Source organism: Cheilinus undulatus, linkage group 8, assembly GCF_018320785.1.
Source record: "Cheilinus undulatus linkage group 8, ASM1832078v1, whole genome shotgun sequence".
NCBI classification, from domain to species: domain Eukaryota; kingdom Metazoa; phylum Chordata; class Actinopteri; order Labriformes; family Labridae; genus Cheilinus; species Cheilinus undulatus.
Genome location: NC_054872.1, coordinates 47,023,283 through 47,047,473, shown reverse-complemented (window position 1 = coordinate 47,047,473; position 24,191 = coordinate 47,023,283). Strand labels below are relative to the sequence as shown.

Below are 24,191 nucleotides of genomic sequence, written 5' to 3'. Positions count from 1 at the left end.
CATTTTCTATCCTTGCCAGGGAGAGGAAAAGCGACTGCAATTTCATAAAAATGACGCCTGAAAATCCTGTTCTTATGAATAGAAATTTTCCCGTTATAATAAAATTACTAACTATATATCAGACATTTTTTCTCTTGTTGTGACGACATATTACACCTTTCAGGGAAAAACTATGTATCTTTAATGAAGTATATTGAAATTAATTTATTTGACTTTGTCAGGATTGCAGTTTTATGGTATTTACTACACTTCCCATAACCCAACGCGGGACGTATCAGGAGATTACGTCACATGCACTCCCAGCTTCCGGTTGGAGTGTAAATGGATACATGACACAGTTGTTTGGAGGAAAGCTACCTTTTCGAAAACCGTTAACGTCCACAAAACTACCGACGTGGTTTTGACACCGTAGCGGCTGACGGCCCCCAGTAGAGCCGGCCGCGATGGAGGCGGTCCCCCGAATGCCGATGATCTGGCTGGATCTGAAGGAGGCTGGGGAGTTCCAGTTCAGCCCGTCCGTTAGGCAGGTGAGCTGGGTGGGGAATGGAGCAACAGGGCTGAGGTCGAAAGTCAAACAAACAAGGATTATAGACGACAGGATAAACTCATCAAGACGGCGACGTTAGCAAACGTCTAAATAGCCAGATGGCTGTCGCTGTCTGGGGAATCTTCCAGAACGGGTTGCTGGCCAGCTAGCTAAGGTCTGATTCTGCCAAAGACCACCGCCTTTTGTTTGCTAACGTTAGCCTCCTCCTAGCTAATAATAAGCTAGCAGCTCAAGTCAAAGTTTACAATTAGCCATAAAGAGAGTGTCTAACTTAGTTGGATATATACCAAACAAGCTAACGCAGTAACATCAGAGGTAAACAGTGCTAAGATAAGGATCACGCTTCCACACGGCCCAGTCAGAGCGTCGACATAAAAATAATAATCAGTGATCTCATTGTCACATGCACCTCAGCACAGCAGGTTGTCTGTGAAACATAGGATCTCTGCCAAGGGAAAAAAGACATGGCTACAGCTCGTCAAGTCACTAAGCGTGGATACTGTGTTTTATTTGCATATCAGTGTACAGTTTGGAAAAGGGAAACAGCACTTACAAGTATCACCTGTTACAGTATCTCCATATCATAAAAGATCTAGGCCATAGTTTGATTTTATGCAGTATGAAATGTATTTACACAAGGGATGTACATAATCGTGCATAGCGATATTAAATGTAACCTGTAAGATAGCCAAATTTTGATACTTTGATACTTTTCAATACTATATAACCTTAAACAATTCAACCGCTGTTATTTTAATGACCAACACAACTAAAAGGTTTCAAAGCTTTAAAAAGTTGTCACTTAAACCAGTGGTTTTTACCCAAAGCACACCTGAGATCATTTAAAAATCTCAAGACAATCCATATCCAAACAAAATAAAAATTTAAAACATGTTACAGTCACTTATTTTGTTGTATAGTTGAAGTAATAATATATGATTGTTCAAATTCCTGTAGCACACCAAGACTTGGCTCAAGGCACACCAGTATGCCTTGCCACACTACTTGAGAAACACTGATCTATATCATTGGACTGAATCCATCCAGAATTGCAACTCCTGCACAGTGTCTCTAAATGTACAGATACATTCCAGACTGAAATATTACCCAGTATATTACCCCCTGTAATATAGAGTCCATTGACCACCACTGCTTCTTAAAGTCTCATTTTACTTTGTAAAGCTCAGACAGCTCAGTGGACAAGTCAAAAGTCTGCTACAACTTGTTTCATCAACATTTACCCTTTTACTTTTCCTGTATTCCTTTTTTTGTTGTTAAGTTCATGTCATCTTTGATCTTCAATCCTTTTTTCTGTCAAAATTAAAGAAGCTCTGTATCCGAACAGGAAGTCAACAACCATCAGTTTGATCCAGTGCAGCAATGCAAAATGAGACAAACTTAAAGTTCTAACACCAATATTCAACTGATGCTTTTTAAATTTTAATAAAAGCTTCTAACCAGTAGACACAAGGATACTAATGAATGCAAATAAGAACAAAATAACACCAAATAAGACATGTAAAACAAAGTGGCTTTGCAGAAGCCATTATGCTCACTGGCCACAGCATGTTTTTAGGATGATTTTCAAATTCCATCAGTTCCACTCTAGTGTTTCAGAAATTTGAATACAGCAACATTCAGTCAATGTAAATGGTTTCAGCTGTTTGGGGTACCATTTTGAAGGTAAATGCAAAGTATGTTTTCAAAATAGCCATAAACTTAAAAATGTATTTGTACATTACTTTGGTTTGGAGTAAAGGACATAATGTTTAAGAAAAGGAGTAATGCTTCTTGTTGCAAATATTGGCATAAATGAAGTGCATACTCATTTTTAAAATGACTGAAGTCACAATGCTGAAATGCATGTCTTATGCCAGGCTGACTCATGCTGAATATTATATGGCAGTAAAAAGCCATTTCAACATTTTTAATTTACCTGGTTTCATCTTTATCTGATGACCCAGTTTCAAACAACCTTCCCGATGAAGATAATATACCAGACCTTTGCTCTCAAGTTATTGCAACTCATCCTAGTAATTTCCCATGAGGTATTTTGCAATAAACGTCCCCTTCATTGCCTTGATTCATATGTGATTTGAAGTAAGCTATGTTGTCTTAATGTTCACTTTAAGTTAATGAAAAAAGCAGATATAAATATATAACTGAGTTCTACCATACAATAAACATCATTAATACAATATGCCTTCAATAAAGCTGTGTTTTAAATGTTTTTATTTTAAGTCTAATTTTGAAACTTGTCATTATAATATGGAAGAATTTAATGCTGTACTCTAAACTGGCAAACCTCAGTTGTCATTCAGTCTTTTAACTAAATAAGTGGTAGTCTCATGTGTTTACTCCAGTGTTAATTTTGGAAGCTATTTTTCAATTTAGTCTTAGTCTTTGGAATAAATGTCTTTTAGTTTTAGTCCCATTTAGTCATTTCTACCCTTTATAGTTTTAGTTGATGAAAACTCAAAAACATTTTAGTCCAGTTTTAGTCCATAAAATTTACTCACATTTTAGTCTTTGCTTTCAGTCCGAGCATTTATTTTTTTTGCCTAAATCTGGTACCAAATCATGGTAGTGTGTTCTCTGCACTCTGCTAAACCTGGGGTCCCTGCTTTCTACAGCTGAGAGGCAGAATAGATGCAGCTGCATTGTTTTTTGACAGATTTACCCACAGTGGAGAAAAATCACAGAATGCCTGATGAAAACTACATTACATTTTATTCTACGTTTAGTCATCTTGATGAAAACTAACCCGACTTTTTGTCAGTTTTAGTCATCATAGATCTATTTTTGTTAGTCTTAGTCTAGTTTTTGTCATAGAAAAACAGGCTGTCGACAGATATTTTTAGTCATAGTTTTAGTCGACAAAATTTACACTGGTTTACTCCAATCAAGAGGCAGGACAACAGTGGTAGTGGATAGAAAAAGAATAATATCCATATGATGTTGTGTCGTTGTGCATTTAGCCTAAAACCTTGTGACCCTCATGCTTTCATAATTTGATTATAAAAAGAAACTGAAGCAAAGGAATGAGTATTTCTGTGGAAAGATTCACCTCTCAATCCAGCATTAAGTAGCATGCTGTTCAGCACAGAGGCTCATGGGGATGGGAGAAAGTCTTGGCAGAACATGATGGTAGAACTCCAGTGCCTATGAGACAGTTTATACTCTTGGCTCATGCTCAAGGTGACAGATTATTTAAATATTTTAAGAAAATCAGTCTGATGTTTTTTTTTTAACATTAAACTTTTAGAAGCAGCTTGATTTGATACATTTGCCACATTCACCTACTGTTTCTTCCTATCTCTTCTTTAGTTCATCCTAAAGAATTATGGAGAGAATCCGGACAACTACAACGAACAGCTTAAAAAACTGGAGACTCTGCGACAGGTGAGTACTGCTGTAAACATCTTTAGCAGAGTTATTTCATAGCAGAACTTCAAGCTCCCATCTTTCCTATTAATAACCACTCAAGTTAGAAGGGAACAAATGAAATATCAAAAACAATCTTCAGTTCAGTTTGTCATGATAAAAACTAGAGTTGTTATTAGGAGATGATTTTTTTTAATCAACAGACAAGTGTCCAATACCCTGATGTGTAAAATGTTACATAAATAGATTTAGAAAAATGATTAAAGCCTCTCTCTATATATATTTGTGATATCATTTGGAATAAGGAGTTTTATTCAAACTATTATCTTCGTCTTTGGGAAAGTACTGCTTCTGCTTGGTGTGTGTCCATAAAGTACTCAGCTAAATTGCATGGTAATTGATGTGAAAGCCTTAATGTGATGTTTAGAGCCTCCTTGTGGATATATTTGGATCATGTGCACCAACAATGCACACATATTGACAGTATTTTAGGATAAATATGTTCCCTGTTACACTAAAAAATATTTCATTATTAACATCCTTCGTCCTGCCCCAGACACAGAGGTTGAAAACACCCTTTGCGTCGATACTATGCTGAAATATGATCTAATCTGCACATAACTGATGAGGATATAATCATAAATGTGCATCCTGGTACTCTTTCTTTCCTGGGGGAAGCCCTAATGCTTGATCTAACTGCTCAGTGATATGGTGTGATTTCTGCTCAGTAATGGTGTTTGTGTAGCAGGCATGTGATCCCGTGTGAGGCTTCAGTTCCAATTGACACCTTTAAAAGCTTTAAATATCTACTTAAAGGGCGTTCAGCTAAGTGGAAAGACAAAGTGGCAGACAAAAACAATATATTTGTGTGTTTAACAGAGCGCTGTAAACGTGACGAGGGATTTTGAGGGCTGCAGCACACTGAGGAAGTATTTCGGCCAGCTGCATTACCTCCAGAGCCGAGTCCCCATGGGAACAGGCCAGGAGGCTGCTGTACCCATCTCATGGTAATAACACGCATAAAATCTCACACATACATAGATACGCCCATCCTCCTGCTGTATGACCAATTGTTAGTTTAATGACCACTTTCTATTTAGGACTTCCTGTTTGTTTTCCCCTCCTCTTGCTTTTACTGGGATCAGACTGATACTAAATACTTATTAAGTACTTATAACCCTGTAAAGATCCTGTCATGTTGTCTTGATCTAATATAAATGAGCCCTTTTTTTCTTCCTGTAGAATTAGATTTAATATGTTTTCTACAGGGCATAACATAGCTTATCACCAGAACACCTCACTTTTGTAGCTGCATATTCCTAAAACAGACATTTTATCATAAATATGCATGAACATAGAATCATATATACATTGGTAAACACTCTGAACCTCAATCATCTTCAACTTCTATGTTGTGATTCAGTGTTTTAAATGTTTGTCTGCTTGCAGGACTGAAATTTTCTCTGGAAAAACAGTCACCCATGATGACATCAGCTATGAGCAGGCCTGCATCCTCTACAATCTTGGTGAGCAAACCAATGTAGAGCTGTTTACTGTCTCAGACTTGACCAGTTGTGAAAGTAAAACGATGGCTAATAAAGCCAACTGAACTGATGTAATATAACTGAAAAACTTTCCAAAGGACAAATGGAGAGAAATAACACCTCATGTTTAAGGAGTTGAAGCAAGCAAATGCTTGGGTTGAAAAATCATTTTGGCATAAAGAAAAAATATTGAACTATGTTAAAAAATCCATCTCAATGCAAAGCCTCGTCCTTTTTACTCTCCTGGCGTTGCCATAAGCTTTGATAAATAAAGGGAGGCCAGACTGGGTCGTCCTCTTCACAGCTTGATTTTCATTTTTTGCTGAAAATTACATTTGGCAAGGAACCCAGAAAATAATCACAATAATTCCAATATTGGAAAAAATAATTACAATTAAGTTATTCTCCCAATTCGTTCCGCTCTAATGTATATCTACATTGGAAGAATATACCATGGACAAGATAGACACAGTATGGTTTCACTTCCTGTTTGTGCTTTTTAAAGTCAAAGCCCAGGTTGGCAGTTATGTGGAGAAACTTACCACTTTTGTACAGAATGCTTTTATTCTGAAATTTTCCAATTTTTCTCCAACATCTGGCATTTTTAAAGTCAACTATCAAGACATTTATAGGGAGATTTCATGAGGTAAAATTGATGAAGATTGTGCTGTGACACAGCCAATAAGCAGTGTATATGCACCTGTTATGACAGCTGAGCACTGTTTTCGTCATGTAGCCAACAGGCATTCAGTCTGAAGAGGGTTATGTCAGCACAGATGTGCTGTTATACAAAGTAAATAGAGTTCAAAACGTTTAGTATTTTTCTGATCTTTTATATGACATGTCTTAAAATCAAATGTTTTCTGGTCTTTAATGATCGATGCTATCAAAAAGTATTCAATTTTTAACAAAACTTACTGATGTTATTTTTGACCAAAGAGTCAGAGCGCTGTCTCAGTTGCACAAAATCTCTTTTCCAGCTGCACCACCACTTCTCCAAAAGTTGTCAGTGTATTTATATATTTGTTTTTGTGTATTTGTTGCTATTTAAACAACACACAGAAGTTTGTCTGCATTTACAAGCAAGGTACTACCCAATGCTGGGTGTCTATGAAATCTGATTTTCTTACTGTGGTATCAAACGGGTATCATTATCATTTAATTTTCATTAATACTATATTAGAGTTAATCTGGTATTACAGCAGCTTTGAAAGCAAGACCAAATGAGGGAGTTTTATTTTGATTCATTTGTTAATATCTTCATTTTGTGCACACCTATTCCTCCTGGGGCGAATTCAAAGTTTCATAGAATTTCTATAGATTTATTATGTTTCAGAATAATTTAAGGCCTCAAATTGGTGCCTGTCCCAGATAAAGGAAGAGTAATGTTATTAATCAGAGCCAGGGGCATTCACTGAAGTTTCATGGTAGGATATTGGCAGATAGGATACTTTCATGTACCTAATTTTTACAGTGCCCTATGTTTGGACTTTAATTCCCCCTGGTCTTCCATGTTGTTTTTGATTGGGGTTACCCCCTTTATAATTTTGAGCACTGTGTTCACTTTATCATGTTTTGTCCTGTCCTGTGATGTTGATTGTGGCTGACTCACTCGCTTTAAACCAAATCTACCTACAGGTATAAACAGAGTCACCTCACCTTACCTTTTAAATGCAGATAGTAGTCTATCTATAGTACAAGCTGACCATCATTTGTTGAATGTGAAAAGTCAGACTGAACCTATTTGTTGATTCTGTGCAGGGGCCCTCCACTCCATGCTCGGGGCCATGGATAACAGGGTATCTGAGGAGGTAAGACACGTCATACTCACACAACAGTCATGCACACACACACACACACTTCCACAAAGCCCCACTGACTTTCTACTCTCTGTCCAGGGAATGAAGGTGTCCTGCACACACTTCCAGTGCTCTGCGGGGGCATTCTCCTACCTGAGAGACCATTTCAGCCACAACTTCAGCGTGGACATGAGCCACCAGATCCTTAACCTTAACATCAACCTCATGCTGGTGAGTCACACATAAGCCAACACATAAAAACATCCACACACAGAAAACTGTCTCATCAGCCTGTGTCGTCCTCCCAGGGTCAGGCTCAGGAGTGTCTTCTAGAAAAATCCATGTTGGACAATAGGAAGAGCTTCCTGGTCGCACGCATCAGCGCTCAGGTCCACTTCTTATCATTATTTAACATCTTTTTGAGCAACAATTAAAATGGAGGTTAATAACTGTGACTCCTTTTGCAGGTGGTGGATTACTACAAAGAAGCCTGCAGGGCTCTGGAGAACTCAGAGACGGCGTCCATGCTGGGGAAGATCCAGAAAGACTGGAAGAAACTGGTCCAGATGAAGATCTACTACTTTGCTGCTATTGCACATGTGAGTCAAAGGAGAGAAAGGCAAATTGTGTTTGTTCATTGTGGATGAACATGTAGAAACTAGTGCTTGGCATACGGACACACAAACTGTTCTTCTTGTCTTTCTTTTTTATTTACAGCTTCACATGGGAAAACAGGCAGAGGAGCAGCAGAAGTACGGGGAGCGGGTAGGACCAAATGTCACAAATAACTTTCTCCATTAGTTGTCTGCGGTGTCGTCGTTGTGCTGAGTTTTTCAGATAAATGCTTCAGCTTTAAGCCAGTTCAGTTATGAAACACATTTTAAGAACATTGACATTCACCAGAGTGCTGAATGATGACTAAACACAGAAATAAAAACACCATAGGATACATGAAGCATGTAAGGACACTGGAGACCAGTCTCAAGACCACATTTTGAATGTCTTGGTCTTGTCTCAGACTTGAGAGCATTTCTACTCTGTCTTGTCTCGGTCTTGGTCTGGCTGGACTCAGGATTTTCCATCAAGACCGGTCAAGACCAGCACTCATCTGCTATTCTTCAACTTCATTAATGTGATAATAAGAGAAGCACTTGCTAAAATAACCAATAGCAACACCTGCAAATCCTTGGACTTAAGTCCATCTTATTTCTAGTCAGAAATACCTCTGAATACTCAATTTAGGCCTCATTCACCTGACAAATCTAGATAAAATCTCATTTTCCAATGTTAAAAATACTCCCCGACTTGTCAGTTGCTTTTTTCAGCTGCTACATGACAGTTTTCTTCTGTATCTGCCCAGATCAGAGTGGAGAGCTCCAAACTTTGCTGGCACTCCCACTGGTTAAAGGGGTGCATCTTAGGCAAAAATCACTTTTTCAGGCTTTTCTAACAAAAAAATATATGCCCCTGACCTGTCCACAATCCCCTCCAGAATCACCCCTCCCATTTTCTGAAAATGTGTGCTGAAACTAGCCAGTCTCAGATTTTCCCCTCATGATGTCGTGTGGGGAGTTAGCCCCGCCCCCTGGTTCGTTTGGCCCTTCCATTTTGGAAGAACGTTCTGCCGTTCTCTCCTGGTCAGGATAAGGAGAGCCATATCCATTAAGCCACATCCATTTGCCGAGAGGGGCGTGGTCAGGGGCAGAGTCAGACAGCTCATTAACATTTAAAGCCACAGACAAAGAAACGGCTCGTTCTGAGCAGGGGTGAAACAGAGGGGTTTTTAGACATACAAAAACCAAACACTGGAGGGTTTTTTTCAGCAACAAACTTCACAGGCATGTTTTGGGGACCTCTGAGACCAGTATAAACTCGTCTTAAAGGGGTAAAATATGTCCCCTTTGAGAAAATTAATGCAGTGTAGAAATCCATGGTGGAATCAACATAATTGAAGTTCATGAGCGGACTTTGAAGCTGAAAATTACTTATCTTTGATGTGTTTAGGAACTCTCACTATATTAGATGTAATGATAGCGAGAGTGATGCACATAAAATAACACGATGTGTTCAAATGTTACATCCCAAAAAAAGAAAAAAAGCAAATTCAGTTTTGACTTCTAACTTGATATGTCTGCAGCTCAGCCCTATTTCTAACTGCCTTCTTTCCCCTTGAAACATTAAGTTATGATATTAGATTGTTTTTGGTCATTTATACACTTATGGAGAAGCCATCTTGCCTTGATTTACAAGGAATTCTGGAAGATTTCCCACAACACTTGATTTAGCCTCTGGAAAATCTCAGGTTGAGCACTTCTCTCTTCCCCTCCATTCCAACACCAGTCAGGACATCCTACCTCTAGATGAAACTCACAAAATGTAGGGTTAGGACTTAGTGGTGGCGGCAAGGGGTTTATACTGATTGGGCTATTGTGTAAGGTTATTTTTTTGTATCAAACGCTGCATCAGTGTTCAGCTGATGGCTGTTTGAAACACCAGTCAGTAACTTTATGCCAGTAATGATGCCCTGTAGTTCTTTTCACTTTTAGGAAAACTCAACCAAATTCAACAACATATTTTAAAGGACTTTGCATCTTGACTGATCTTCTGATTAATTTGCTCATATTAATCCTGTCAATGGTTCAATGTCATCCACCCTTCATAGCTTGCACCCTTCATTTTCAGTGATGTTGAGCTGTCAGAATATGACCTCCTGTTTCTATCATGTAGAAAGTGCTTCAAAAATCATTGCCAACCACGGTTTATTTACATTGTAAATTGTATTCTCCCAGCCATGACAGGAAAGTCTCCAAGCTTTGTCAGTGTGTGATAATGGATTATGTTCAGTTACTACATCAATACAGAGTCATCGTGTCTCAGGATTTATAGTAGAAAATGATTAAATTCCACACCACAAGCTAGTTTTTTGCTGTAAAAGATTATCTTCAGCTGGATATGTCATAGTTTCTCTTATCTTGCTCCAGATTTTGCTCTGCTGCATATCTTTCTGTCACTCACTTTTCTCCCTGTGTCAACAGTTGGCCTACCTGCAAAGCTCCTTGGACAAACTCAGTGAAGCTATCAAGCTTGCCAAGGTACACTGATATTTACTTCCCAACAGAGATCATTTCATTCCAACTGTAATCTGTCTTTGTATGCGCTCCCATTGTTTTACAAAGCTCTGCTTTGTTTTGTCCCTGTATGATCAGGGTCAGCCCGACAGCGTGCAGGAGGCTTTGAGATTCACTATGGATGTTATTGGGGGAAAGTGAGTAATACATATTCAGTTATAAATTAGTCTATTTGTGTAGTTGCTCTCGTCTCTGAAGAAATATGTCTCTGAACTTCAATCTGCAGGTTCAATTCAGCCAAAAAAGACAATGACTTCATCTATCACGAGACGGTTCCTTCTCTGGAGTCTTTGGCCTCTGTTAAAGGTAAGAGGAAGAAGCCTCAGCATCCTGAATTCACTGCTGTCACAGTGTACATGCAAAGCTGCATTTGCATGATGCAATATCCTCAGTATATGTATGCAGAGTGAGATGAGGGTTGCGTCTCTCCTGCTGTGTTTATCTGGGTGTGCCAGTATTTATAAGGATATCCTTTACGTTTAATTAGTGAGTTACTCATCAGGTTTCTCTAAGTTATTTTACTTGTACTACGTGGCCAAAGCCATTCGGAAACAACAACCACATCTAACACCGCTGGAGGCATTATATATTGGTGTATCCGTCTCTTTGGCAGTCATTTTTGAATGCAACATCTCAGGAGGAGGTAATATCGTTGGATATTGCTGCAAAGTCTGGAGGGAATTTAGTTCTTTTTTTTTTTTTTTTTTTTACATCCATCCAGGAAAGTGACAACATCTGAGATCGATTTACGAACAGTCTCCTCCTGCTTTTCCCCTGTTTCTGTTCTCTGCTGAGAAAAAAGACCACTCACAACCACATGAGGAAAACAGAAAGAAGCTTTCTGGTAATAAGTTCCTCTTGTGAATTATTGTGGTGTGAGCTCTCCCATTTGAAGTCAGCCCTCACATGCTGTGGTTCATTTACAGGGTAATGTATTCTCTTTAATATTTCAGTTAGAAATATATCCTGATCCAGCCACAGTTATGCTGTTTGATTGATATTAAATGAGAAACACTGATGGGCGTTAACTAAAACTAGACCTGTCAGCAGAGATCTACAACTAAAAGCTGGGAGTTGAAGTTTATCAAGACTCTTCTTAGTCCTGTAAGCCACGTTTGACTGCTGAAAGCCATGGCTGATGCAAAATACACACACTTATGGGTCAAATTTTGGGGTTAGTGGCTCTCAATTTCTATTTCTACATGTAGAATCTGTAAACAGGGTCGTAAATTTCACTATGTTAAGTCCTCTTGTTTCCATTTGTAGTACATTTGCAGTCTGAGCTGTGTTGACCAATCACCTATCAGCAGGCTTCAGAGTATACAGATAAAATGTTCAGTGTTGACAGCAACAAACAGGCTGAACTTTTTCTGGACAGGCCAACCAGCTCACATTGACAGTATTCTTGTGAAGATTTGTTTTTCTCTGAAAACAAACATTTGCTTTTACAGCCAACAATCTATGAGCCACAAATCAGTCTGACGTTGTAGTCAGATTTCCATGACCTGAAATGGTTTTTTTCCTCCTCTTGAAGAGAGGCCAGGTAAAACTTTACTCTTTTTTTATTTTTTCTACAAACAGTGCCATGACTTACAACTACTTCTTACATCAGTAGAAAAATACATAGAATTTCTTAAGATTTATGACAAAATTTTGTTATCAGCTTTATTTGATTTACACCAGTATCAAAAACCTTTTTTGTCCATTTTTCATTCTTTTATTTTTTTTTTTAACAAATCAGTGCTATTGACCATCTTTTTCATCTGTCAGTGGGTTTTAACAATTTTTAAAGCAGTAGAAGGGTCTTTAAATTTGCTGACTATGCCCATTCAATGTTACATCATTTGAAGAATACAGTCTTTAGATAAAATGTCTTTCAGTTTTAGTCACATTTTAATAATTTCTACCCTTTTCATTTCAGTCTACTTTTAGTCGACGAACAAAAACATTTTAGTCTAGTTTTAGTCCATAAAATTTACTCACATTTTAGTCTTTGCTTTTAGTCCGAGCATTTATTTTCTTGCCTAAATCTGGTAACAATTCATGGTAGTGTGTTCTCTGCACTCTGCTAAACCTGGGGTCCCTGCTTTCTACAGCTGAGATGCAGAATAGCTACAGCTGCATTGTTTTTGACAGATTTACCCACAGTGGAGAAATATCAAGGGTTTTGAATGTCAGATAAAAACTACATTACATTTTAGTCTAGTTTCAGTCATCTTGACAAAAACTAAACTTGCTTTTTGTCAGTTTTAGTCATCATAGATCTATTTTTGTTAGTCTAGTTTTTGTCATGGAAAAAATGCTGTCAACAAACGTTTTTAGTTATAGTTTTAGTCGACGAAATTTACACTGGTTTATACCACTAAAAAGACACTATTGTGTGTTAGTGAAGACGCAATATCTTATGTGCATTTAATGATGGACTGATGAGTTGCATGGCACTACTCCAGGTATGAAAGAAATGATAGAGTTTACATTGTAGATATTAATGCCACATAAAAAAGGAAATCTTGCCTTGAAGAAAAGTTTGCCTCTGTTCCCAGAGTTATGAAGTTTCTTTTGGATAATTGGCAGTGATTATCAATAGATGTAGAGATTGATTGAGATTCAGCAGCAAGCTTTAAAGTTTGATTATGGTTTTCCATATTTGATCTTAGATTGTGCAATTTTTACCATACTATACCATTTGCACTAAAATTTGAAATAATGTGATCCTTTAAGAACCTAAGATTGTTTGGATTCTCTCTCAGTGTCAGGCTCAGTGAAATATCAAATAAACTCAACTACTGCTTTGTGTGTTTCCTAACATATTCAAAGCACTTGTTTTTGTCGGAGATCTCAAAACTATTAGTTGAAAGATATACTGATTGAGGAAGAAAACTACTATCGATATTTTACAAACTTGAAAATGAGGATAATTTGCTCTTTGGTTAAGAGACTAATAATTGAAAAAAATATTTCTGGTTGTTGGCCTGCATTTCATCCAAAATCTTTAAGGCACAAACTAAGTTAATAACCGCATACTTTGACATCTTTTCTTCTTGATATCGATAATTGTGAGTATAATTCTGTGCCAGTAAAACCTGCTCCTTTGTGTCTTTCCAGGTGCCCCACTGGTCAGAGCTCTGCCAGTGAACCCCACAGACCCCAGTGTTACCGGACCAGACCTATTTGCTAAGTTGGTGCCTATGGCAGCCCACGAAGCCTCCTCACTGTACAGGTGTGTCTTCATTGAAACTTTTATTGAAAACAGAGGGCTTAGAAGTCTAAATTTAATCAGTAAAGCATCTGGTTATTTTTCTCCTTTTCACAGTGAGGAGAAGGCCAAACTGCTGAGAGACGTCATGGCCAAGATCGATGCCAAGAATGAAACATTAGAGTAAGTTGTCCTTTTTTACATTTTGGTGTTTTCACATTTCACATTGCATTTCTACAGCAACACTGTCCTGAAGCTCCTCTGTCATTACACCTTGAGGGGGTCGTATTTATACTGCCACAGCACATTTTTTGGCCCCTTTGTCAGTTCACACTGTGCCACGAATTTAAGGGATTGTGAATTACAACATTTATCTCCTCAATATATAACATGACATTACCATGTATCTGCCAAAATATGTATGGTTAAGCACCTTCAATAGCACCCTTCAAAGTGCTTCATAAAGATTTCCTGTAATTTTTTTTAACCATAGAGTGAGTTAGAATATTTAGATTTGATAATACTGTTTTAATGGGAAAGTATTTTATTTTTTTATCAGTTTTTTCCATGTAAACCAACTGGTCAAGTCTCTTCTTGCAGGCAGTTCATGGACTCTCTGGGCTTGGAGCCAGAATCTGTGGATAACCTGGACATGTACAGCCACATCCCTCCAGTCCTGATGGAGAAATGTGCTGCTCTCAGTGTACGACCCGACACCGTCAAGAGCCTCATCCAGTCCATGCAGGGTCAGTCTTCAGATTACATTAACAATCACAGTTACTTTTGCTTTATTTTCATGTTAATAACTCTTAACTTTTTGAGAATCACTAACATAGTGGGAAACAAGTTTTCAGATTTTATTATTTGGCTGTAGAGCTAAAGTGTGTTCATAAACCCAAAATAACTTCTGTTACACCTCTTTGTAAATAAAGCTTGTCACATTCCTTGCCTTTGTAGGCCTCTCAGGAGTCTTCACTGATGTGGAATCATCCCTGAAGGAGATCAGAGACGTCCTGGAGTCGGACGAGGTTGGTGAGCGAGCTCTCCTCGAGGCTGGTGGCCCTGCTGCAGCCGAGGTACACCTGGCAGCACAGGCCCAGGCTCTGGCTGAGATTCGCAGAGACCTGGAGAAGTACATGGAGGCTCATGAGAAGGCTAGCTTCACCAACACAGAGCTCCATAGGGCCATGAACCTGCACATCAGCAACCTGCGACTGCTAGGGGGACCACTGGAGGGCCTGAAAGAGGCTCTGCCCCGGCCTCAGCTCAATGAAGGTGAGGATATTTTTGATAATGATGAATGAGTTTTATCAGCTGTATTGAATTAGATCTGTAAAATATTTTCAATAGATTTTAGAGTGATGTACTTGCTGTGTTTGTTTCTGCAGAGGAAGTAGCTGGGCTGCAGTGTATGAAGCGGATCTTAGGAAAAGTACAGGAAATGAGGGAACAAAGAACTTCCCTGGAGAAACAGCTTCGAGACCTGATCCAGCAGGACGACATCACCTCCACCCTGGTCACTACAGATAGAGCAGACATTAAGGTATAAAGATTCAAGTGGCAAGTATATATAGAACATGCAAGTCTGTAAACTTAATATGTGAGAGCTCTAACAAACCTGTGTCCTTGCAGCAAATATTTGAGGAGCAGCTCAAGAAGTATGAACAGGTGAAGGTGTATATTGACCAGAATCTGGCAGCTCAGGAGAACATCCTAAAGGCCCTCACTGAGGCAAACGTCCAGTACGCCACAGTACGTAAGGGCCTCAGTCAAACTGAACAGCAGTGGAACAGCACCGTCCAGGGACTGGTAGGCTCTTACGAAGCTTATGAAGACCTGATGAAAAAGTCACAAGAAGGGAAGGAGTTCTATGAAGACCTGGAGGCCAAAGCTTCACGTCTGCTGGAGAGAGCAAAGACCCTGTGTCAGACCAGGGCAGAGGAGAGGAAGCCCATTCTGGAAAAGTAGGTCCCTTATTGAACAACTGATTTAAATGATCTAAAAGCAAACTTTGTGATGGAAAAGAATTTGAGAGAAGTCAGATATTCTCAGATTATGATTAAACTTGTAATATTATATACCCTATGATCTGAAAACCACAATAAACACAGTTAACACTCTGGCTCCTTTAGACTGTGGTGAAAGTATCTGCTCTGTCCTGTCAAATGTTGAAATGCATCTAGGTATTCTTATAGAACAATTCAGACTTCTAGTGAAAGCAGTTATGCTACAAACATATCCTGACTTTCCTCCTAATCATCTATAAAAATAATAACAGTTTTTCTATTTTTTTGTTTGCCCTCCAGAGAGTCACAGAAGAAGCCCCCTGCACGGCCTACAGCAGCAAAGCCGACCTTGATGACAAAGGTTCCTGATGCTGACTCTGCCAGCTCTAGCCTGGATGACCCTGAGTTGGCGCAGCTAAGTGCAGCCATACTGGCCTTAGGGGGTGACCTACCAGAGGAGCTCCGCAGCCTCCCCCCTGACATCCCGTCGCTCCCTACATCTGCAGTTCGTATGCCCGGCCCTGAAGCCTTCATCCCCCCTGGTGCTAACCTGGGTGGCAGCAGCTCTCTTCCTTGGCCTGGAGCTCCAGGTGCTGGTCTTCCTCGCTTTCCTGCCAACCTGCCTCCCCCTGAACTCCTAGCACGGATTGCTCAGTTTCCTACATCTGGAGCTCTAGCAGGACAAGGACCTCTGCCCCGTGGCCCCCTCCCACAGATGCCTCCACACATGCCAACCCCAGCAGCTGTGCCAGGTTATCGACCACAACATCCTCAAGCCCCACAACCTGGCCCTGTTGCTCCCATTCCAGTTCGGCCTTCAACCACCACTGTGGATAGTATCCAGGCCCCAATCCCCAGCTACGCCCCCACACAACACCCCCCTGTCCCACCTGCAGCCTCAACAGGTTACACCGTACCCCCACAGATGGGGGCTTACCCCCAGTTTATGCCCCAACCTGGAATGCCAATGCATGGCCAACCACAAACTCCTGCAGCCCAACCACAGCAGCAGAAACAGCAGCAGCAGTTCCCTCAGCCCATTGGGCAACCACTGCCTCAGGGCTACCAGCCTGGTCCAAGGGCTATTCCAGGCCCTCATCCTCCTCTCCAGACACCACAAGCATACCCACATGGGTATATGCCCCCTCAACCTGGCGTTCCTCCCCAGTACCAGCCGGCATACCCAGGTCAGCTGCAGCCACCACATCAGCAAAATGGTTACCAGCCCCGGCCACAGATACCCCAAGGCTACCAGACACCACAGAGCTACGTACCTCAGCAGCATCCTCAAATGATGCCAGGTGCTCTGCCACCTCAAACTGGACATCCACAAATACCCCCAACTTCTCAGCCAGCACCTCCTGTATCTCAGGCCTACCTGCCCCATCCCAACCAACAAATGCCCCCTAGACTCCCCAGTCAACACATGATGCCCCAACAGCAACATATCACAATGCACCCTAATGCCCAGCAGATTCCACCCCACTCTCAGATACAAATACCAGGAGGTCCCAGAGCACAAATGCCCCCAACAAGTCAGCCAGTACCCCAAGTCTCTCAGAACTACATGCCTCCAACAAGTCAGCAAATGCCCCCAGTCTCTCAGAACTACATGCCCCCAACAAGCCAGCCAGTGCCCCCAGTTTCTCAGAACTACATGCCTCCAACCAGCCAGCCCATCCACCCATCCCTGCGCCCACAGATGCCTCCTGCTTCTCAGCCTCATATCGCCCCTGGTGCTCAGGTCCACATGCCAAGGGGCCCTATGCCACAGATGCCACCAAGTGCATTACCCCCACATCACCCACACCCTGGACAGCCTCCTGTACCAAACATGCCCCAGCAGCCCATTCGAATGCCCAGCCAACCACAGGCTCAGCCCCCTCATTCTGGAGCTGTGTGCTACCCAGGAGGGGCTCCAATGATGCCTCAGCAGCCCCTTGCACCACAACCTGCACCCCCACAACAACCTCAGGCTCCTCTTCCAATGACCCGCCCACAGCCCCCAACCATGTACCCTTCAGGTCCAGGTGCTAATGTACCTCCAAGTACCCCACAGCAGCCTACTGCCATGGGCCCACATGGTCCACACATTCCCCCTGCCCAGCACATGATCCAACCTTCTCCCGGAGGGCCACCAGTGGCTCAACCTCCAAACCCTGTCGCTCCTTCCCCTTCACCTTCCCCCTCCCCTTCTCCCTCTCCTGGTCCTGCCTCTTTGGGTCTAAACCCCCAGCAGAGACCCACACCAGCCCCCACCCCTGGTAGCACAGCTCCTCCCGCTCTTCCCTCTCCTTCGGCTGTTTCTCCTGCCACATCGTTGTTTCAGCGACAGAACTCAAGCACAGATGACCTCCTCTCTTCGAGCCCTGAGAGCCAACCAGGAGGCACCAAGGCTCCTACCAATGTCCTCCAACCCACCAAAGCCGACCCACAGGATGGAGAACGTCGAAGAAGGAGCTCTCAGGGAGTTCTTGTGATCCAGGGTGACCCATATCAAGCTCCAGAGCGTGTTGCCCGTCTTCATGGTGAACTTGAACGTTATAGGGCCCAGGTAGATTCCCTGGAGCACCCCTCAGAGAGTGAGGGTGGGCTATCTGTGCTGGATGCCCGCTGGAAAGAGCTCCAGGACCAGCAGGAAAAGGATGCACGCCAACTCTCCATCGCTATCGCCCGCTGCTACACCATGAAGAACCGCCACCAGGATGTCATGCCTTATGACATTAACCGCGTGGTGCTGCAGTCAGGGAAAGACGACTACATCAATGCCAGCTATGTGGAGGAGTTGTCTCCATATTGTCCACGCCTTATTGCAACACAGGCTCCGCTCACCGGCACAGCGGCAGACTTCTGGCTGATGGTTTATGAGCAGAAGGTGTCGCTGATAGTCATGTTGGTTTCAGACCAGGAGCTTGAAAAGGTACAAAGTTTTGTTTTACTGTGTTTTAGATTAAATTGATCAAAGTGTGTTTTGCAAAAAACCTTCGTAGTATTATGCTTAGGAATATTAACAAAATAGACGGGAGCTGGTCAGGGGTGTACCCACTCCATATTCAACAGTACCCTTTTTCCAAGCTGTTGTTGCCAAACGCAGAAAGTCAACATTTACTGTTTTTCTAATGTATGTAAAGACTTTTGACTGCAAATTAAAATCTGAAGTTGTGACCTTTTGATACAGTAGTTTTAAAAAGACTTTTATCAAAGGTCAGATATTATGCAAAATTACTTTTTCAGGCTTTTCTAACAAAAATATGTGCCTCTGGCCTGTCCAATCCTCCCAAGAATCAGATAAATCCATTCCCTCCCCCACTGTCTTTCTCCAGTTTTCAGAAAATGTGTGCTGAAACAAGCTGGTCTCAGATTTTGCCCTCATGATGTCATGTGGGGAGTTAGCACCGCCCCCAGGTTTGGTTGGCCCTCCCTGCTTGGAAGAAGGATCCATCCTCCTCTCCTTATCCTCCTCTCAGCTACCAACTGAGTGCCACATTCACTGAGAGGGGCGGGGTCAGACAGCTAATTAACATTTAAAGCCACAGACACAGAAACAGCTTGTTCTGAGCAGGGCTGAAACGGGGGTTTTTAGACATGCAAAAATCCAATGCTGGAGTGTTTTTTCAGCAACAAACTTCACAGGCATGTTTTGGGAACCTCTGAGACCAATATAAACTTTTCTCAAAATATGTGACCTTTAAACAATGCCCATTTAAAGCAGATTTGTTACTTCTCAACATACCACATGATCAGTTATTTCCTTTATTCTAATTATTATATTGAAGATAGATGTAATAGTAACCATTTTATATTACACTTTTTATCTCTGGCAAATGTTACTCTTATTATTACAAGAAATAGCCATTGATCTTATCTAAGCTAGCCTTTACATAAGTAAAATTTTCATTTTTCTACATTTTTTTCAAATTCTTTTTAACTTTATAATCCTTTTTTTTGGGAATTAAATAAGTATGTATCTGTAAAATTATAGATACTTACCATCATTGTTGTCACTGTCCATGTTTTGAAGATTGTCTTTTCAATCTCTCAGGGAAAGGTTGTGCGCTACTTCCCAACGGAGCGTGGGCAGCAGCTCTCTCAGGGACCAATCACCCTCAGCCTCACCACACAGAAGACGACACCGACACACGTGGAGCGAATGATCAGCCTACAGTACCGCGACCAAAGTTTGAAACGCACTGTGGTTCATCTTCAGTTCACCTCCTGGCCTGAGCTGTTAGTATTTTCTTTATAATGCGGGTTTAGTGTAGTTGTAGCAAAGTTTCTAACCTCCATGTCATCAGGTAGTCTCAATGACTTTATATCTTAATATTTTTCATTAGGGGTCTTCCTGACAGTAAGAGCAACCTGCTGCGCTTCATCCAGGAGGTTCATGGACACTACCTCCACCAGAGACCCTTACATACACCTGTTGTGGTGCACTGCAGGTGTGAATACAAAACTTTTTTCATACAGTCATGAGGAAGAAGTCATTCATTAGACATTTTTAAATAGCCAAACAAAATACAAATTTCTATGTTCTTTAACATGTCCACATTTATTATGTGGTAAAATAGCATTTTCTACTGTTTGTCTGCCTTTTGCAGCTCGGGTGTGGGACGGACTGGCGCCTTCTGCCTGCTGTACGCTGCACTACAGGAGCTGGAGGCAGGAAACGGAATCCCAGACCTCCCTCTGCTGGTGAAGAAGATGAGACAACAGAGGAAGAACATGCTGCAGGAGAAGGTCAGAATCACAGAATTTAGGATGTTTGTTTTTGAATTGTATCACAGTAAGCTAAGGGGACTTGTTTGAATTTAGACGTCTTCATTTGTATTTTATGTATTGAGGAAAGTGCATTTTTTTAAATCAGATTTGCTTCATATTCCTGTTTTGCTTTTTACTCTCAACAGCTCCACCTTAAGTTCTGCTATGAAGCAGTGTTGAAACATGCTGAGCAGGTCCTTCAGAGACACGGCATCACTACCGCCACCTGCAGCAAGAACACAACATCTGCATCCACAAAGGTCTGACACCTACAAAATCCAAAACCCTTGTCAGGTGCACCATATCTAAAATAGCTTTACTTGCTTCTTAGTTAAATTAAAGTGCTTCTCTGTCCAGTAGAAATTACCAGCCTCCTTTATTTAGTTCAAAAACAGTAGATGTTATTCTAGTAATTCCAGTGTTAGAATGAAAGGTACAAAATGTACAATTTAAACATTAAAATGTCTAAATAAGTTTAAAAATGTTTAATCCTATGCTATTTTTTTTTTCAACAATTTTAAAATCCAGGGCAATCCTTTATTTCTAAAGTTCTAACTGAATATATCCCGTCTTATATGTGAGACTGAGCATTTTTATCATCAGCGAAGAAATTCCAGATTTTAAACCTGCTTTATTCTGCTGCATCAGAAGGCTGGTCCTTGTAGCACAGCCGGCTTCACACAATGCTGACCTGCACCTCCTTAAAAATGCTACCTAGTGGGGAAATGACACAGTTAATATGACTGTTTTCAATGCAACAGTCATATTGTGTGTACTTTCGGGTGAGGCAACTGGCTTCAGACAGTGATACAACCAGTCAAATCTACCTGCAGACATGCAAAAATACCAGACATGCATTTCCTCATCCGTGTGACTCAGTGGCTGAGCTGAGCCTGTCCTCTGCCTGAGCTGATTTGGCAGGCGCATGTTTCATCTCCTCTGATGTCTCCTCTATAATGCAGTATAATCAGCAGCTGATCAATATTAATAAGGGATGCCAATATTATCGGTTCGTTATTGGTATCATCAGATATTAGCTTGAAAAGTAAATTATCGGTATTGATAGATATGAAGATTTAAGCAAATATTTAAAACTGACAAAATCTGCCTGTATCGGCTGTAAAAATTGGCCATACAGAAAATATTTATTAACAATTAGTATTTATTTAGTGGTTAACCTTAACATTCATGTTCTGAATGCTGTCACTCAATGATTTGATTATATGTAGTATGGGTATAAGCTGACACAGCCCACCTACAACTAGAGATCATAATAAAGCTGTACAGCCCTGTTTCTATGAGATGACTGTTACATTTAGGTTAAAGAGAATGATGGCAGCGTGGCATTTGCTGTTAAGTGGAGCTACAGCTACTGTTTGATTTGGAGTAGCAGAATTTGAGTTCTTTGTACAAGACTTGTTGAATGCAAAGGCAGCAAAATCAAATTTTCTTAGCTGATTTGTTCATTATTAAAACTTCAATGTACATAATAACAAATGTCAGGAATATTCTCTTATTTTTTCAGCATTAGAAGGTGCTCTCAGAATACTAGAATTTTAATCCCATAGTATCATCTTTAACTATCATCCCCTCCTAGCTCCAGATTCTTGATCATGCCCAGTAGAGTCCTCATGTTTCTTTTCTGACATTTTCCTTCCTGATTGTTTTAAAGGAAACCTACGAGTTCTTTACAGATGAGGTATTTCTTTTATTCTCAGTAGAGCTTTCACAGCAGATGTAGCTAGAGACATTTTGTCTACTTGTCTATTTTTTATCTTAAAATTTCTCTCTTCCTCTCCTCAGCCTTACTCGAGACAGGAGTCCCAGCAGGATCTGGTCCTGGGGGGTGACATGCCCATCAGTTCTATCCAGGCAACCATTGCTAAGCTCAGCATCCGCCCACCCAGCGCTACAGACCCCACCTTAGACGCCCCCTTTAGTATGGACGAGCAGGCCAGTGCGACCTTCCCTGACCTCTATACTTCTCTGGGAGATGCACAGTCGCTCCAGGATCCCTCTCCCCTGTCAGACCCCCAGCCTCCCTCTTCCTTTAGCCCGCCTCTAACTTCCCCTACTCAGTCTCCACCTCCACCAAATGGCCTGGATGCTGCCTTGCCCTGCACGCCACCATCCAATCACGAGCCACTCCCAGAGGCAACACCCAGCCTGAGCCCGCCTCCACCTGCCACCGCTCCAGCTCCTTCTTCTCTGGAGCTGCTGGCCTCACTTACCCCTGAGGCCTTCTCTATGGAGGGTGGAGGAAAGGGGAAGCAGCGGGTTACCAAGCAGAGCTTCCTACAGCCGGCAGAGGGTCAGGGTCTTCACGGGACGCGAGGAGAGGAAGGGGATGACCCTCTCAGCAGCCTGGATCCTCTGTGGAGCCTCAACAAGACCTGAGATGGGCCCACAGGCTGCTGCTTTTCTCTCAGCTGTTTCTAATCCTGCTTTTAAGAAGAAAAAACTCTGAATCCTGACATTTAGCGGTGTTGATTACCAAGACGTGCCTGGTGGCAGATGGTAGGGGTTCAGTTTTGAAGTTATGTGTATTTTTTCTGCTTTAGGGGCTGGAAAAACACTCGCTTCTCCTTCCATCACAGATTGCTTCTGGGACCAGAACACTATGCACTCGTCTGTGTTCCTTCATTCCTTCTGTCGCTTTTTGCTGCTTTTTTTTCTACGTCTGTCATGTATGTATGTTCTGCACTTTTGCACCAGAACTGGGCCCAAATCTGCACTGCAGCATCAGATCTAGGCCGTACCTATCACTCAGCATCAGATGTGGACCTAAATCTGGACTTCATAACCAGATCTGGGCCCAAATCTGCACTTTAGAACCAGATCTGTACTAAGTACTTTGGTGTCTGATGTGGGTCAAAATCTGCCCTTAAGCACTAATTAAAAGGCTGAAATCTGCACTTTTGAACCAGATCTGGGCCCTACTCCTTACTTAAGCATCTGATGGGGTTCAAAATCTGTACTTCAACACCAGACCTGGGCCCGAATCTGTGCATCAGCACTTTATTCGGGCAATAACTTTCACTGCAACACTAGATCTGGGCCCTAATCCTTACTTCAACATCCGATGTGGGTCTAGATCTGGGCCAAGATCTGCACTAAAGCACCAGATCTGGACCCAGATCTGTACAACAGATCTGGACCCTGCTGTTTAATTTGGTTTTCCAATCTGGGCCGAAATCATTGTACTTTGGAAACAGATCTGGAACTAAGTTTGCATTTCAGCACCAGATCTTAGCCCAACTCTGACTGTAGCTCCTGGACCCAGTTTTGCACTTCAGTACCACATCTTGGTCTAAATCTGTACTTCATCACTAGATCTGGACACATATTTGCACTTCAGTACCAGAGCTTGGCTCAGATCTTCACTGCAGCACCAAAACTTAGTCCCAGGTCTGCATTTCGCCAGATTTTGACCCAAAACTGCTCTAGAGCACCAGATCTTGGCCCAAATCTGCTCCTCTGCTACAGGTCTGGGCCCAAAAGTACAACTCCCAGCATGCACTCCACTTGAGCAGGTGATCATCACAGAGGTTTAATGGTGTTATTAAGGACACAGGATGCACGGCCAGAGGAGCTGGGTGGAGAAATGTAAGGACACTGACCCTCCCCATCTCAATCAGCGCGTGTAGTACAGTCTGTAACACGGAGCAGCATACAAATCAGCACGTTTTAACAAGTTTATTAAGTTTTCTCATTCTGTAACACTGTAAATATCTTAAATAAAATTAGACTATTAAAACAAGTCCTTCTGGATAAATTTCACATCATTCATTCATTCATTATTGTAAAAAATGATTAAATAAATCCAGTA

The 24,191-nt window shown here is 41.5% G+C and overlaps 1 protein-coding gene across 1 annotated transcript; it reads left to right on the top strand.

The window, feature by feature from the left end:
* The first annotated feature begins 300 nt into the window (after positions 1 to 300).
* On the top strand, positions 301 to 24,174 carry ptpn23a (protein tyrosine phosphatase, non-receptor type 23, a). Its single transcript, XM_041792971.1, has 24 exons — positions 301 to 527; positions 3,875 to 3,949; positions 4,811 to 4,938; positions 5,381 to 5,457; positions 7,237 to 7,286; positions 7,374 to 7,505; positions 7,583 to 7,663; positions 7,742 to 7,873; positions 7,992 to 8,039; positions 10,310 to 10,366; positions 10,481 to 10,539; positions 10,629 to 10,708; positions 13,508 to 13,622; positions 13,716 to 13,781; positions 14,199 to 14,344; positions 14,556 to 14,873; positions 14,987 to 15,141; positions 15,231 to 15,562; positions 15,905 to 18,524; positions 19,647 to 19,831; positions 19,939 to 20,043; positions 20,203 to 20,341; positions 20,509 to 20,622; positions 22,166 to 24,174. The coding sequence occupies exons 1-24, from the start codon at positions 444 to 446 to the stop codon at positions 22,757 to 22,759; spliced, it is 5,892 nt and encodes a 1,963-aa protein (XP_041648905.1). The 5' UTR covers positions 301 to 443; the 3' UTR covers positions 22,760 to 24,174.
* Positions 24,175 to 24,191: the final 17 nt, after the last annotated feature.

What these genes read in the sequence shown, in the direction of transcription:
- ptpn23a (XM_041792971.1), top strand. Translation starts at nt 444, where the DNA reads ATGGAGGCGGTCCCCCGAATGCCGATGATCTGGCTGGATCTGAAGGAG. An exon ending in CCTGTTGTGGTGCACTGCAG is followed by an intron (nt 20,044 to 20,202) that starts GTGTGAATACAA and finishes TGCCTTTTGCAG; the next exon opens with CTCGGGTGTGGGACGGACTG. An exon ending in AGAACATGCTGCAGGAGAAG is followed by an intron (nt 20,342 to 20,508) that starts GTCAGAATCACA and finishes TACTCTCAACAG; the next exon opens with CTCCACCTTAAGTTCTGCTA.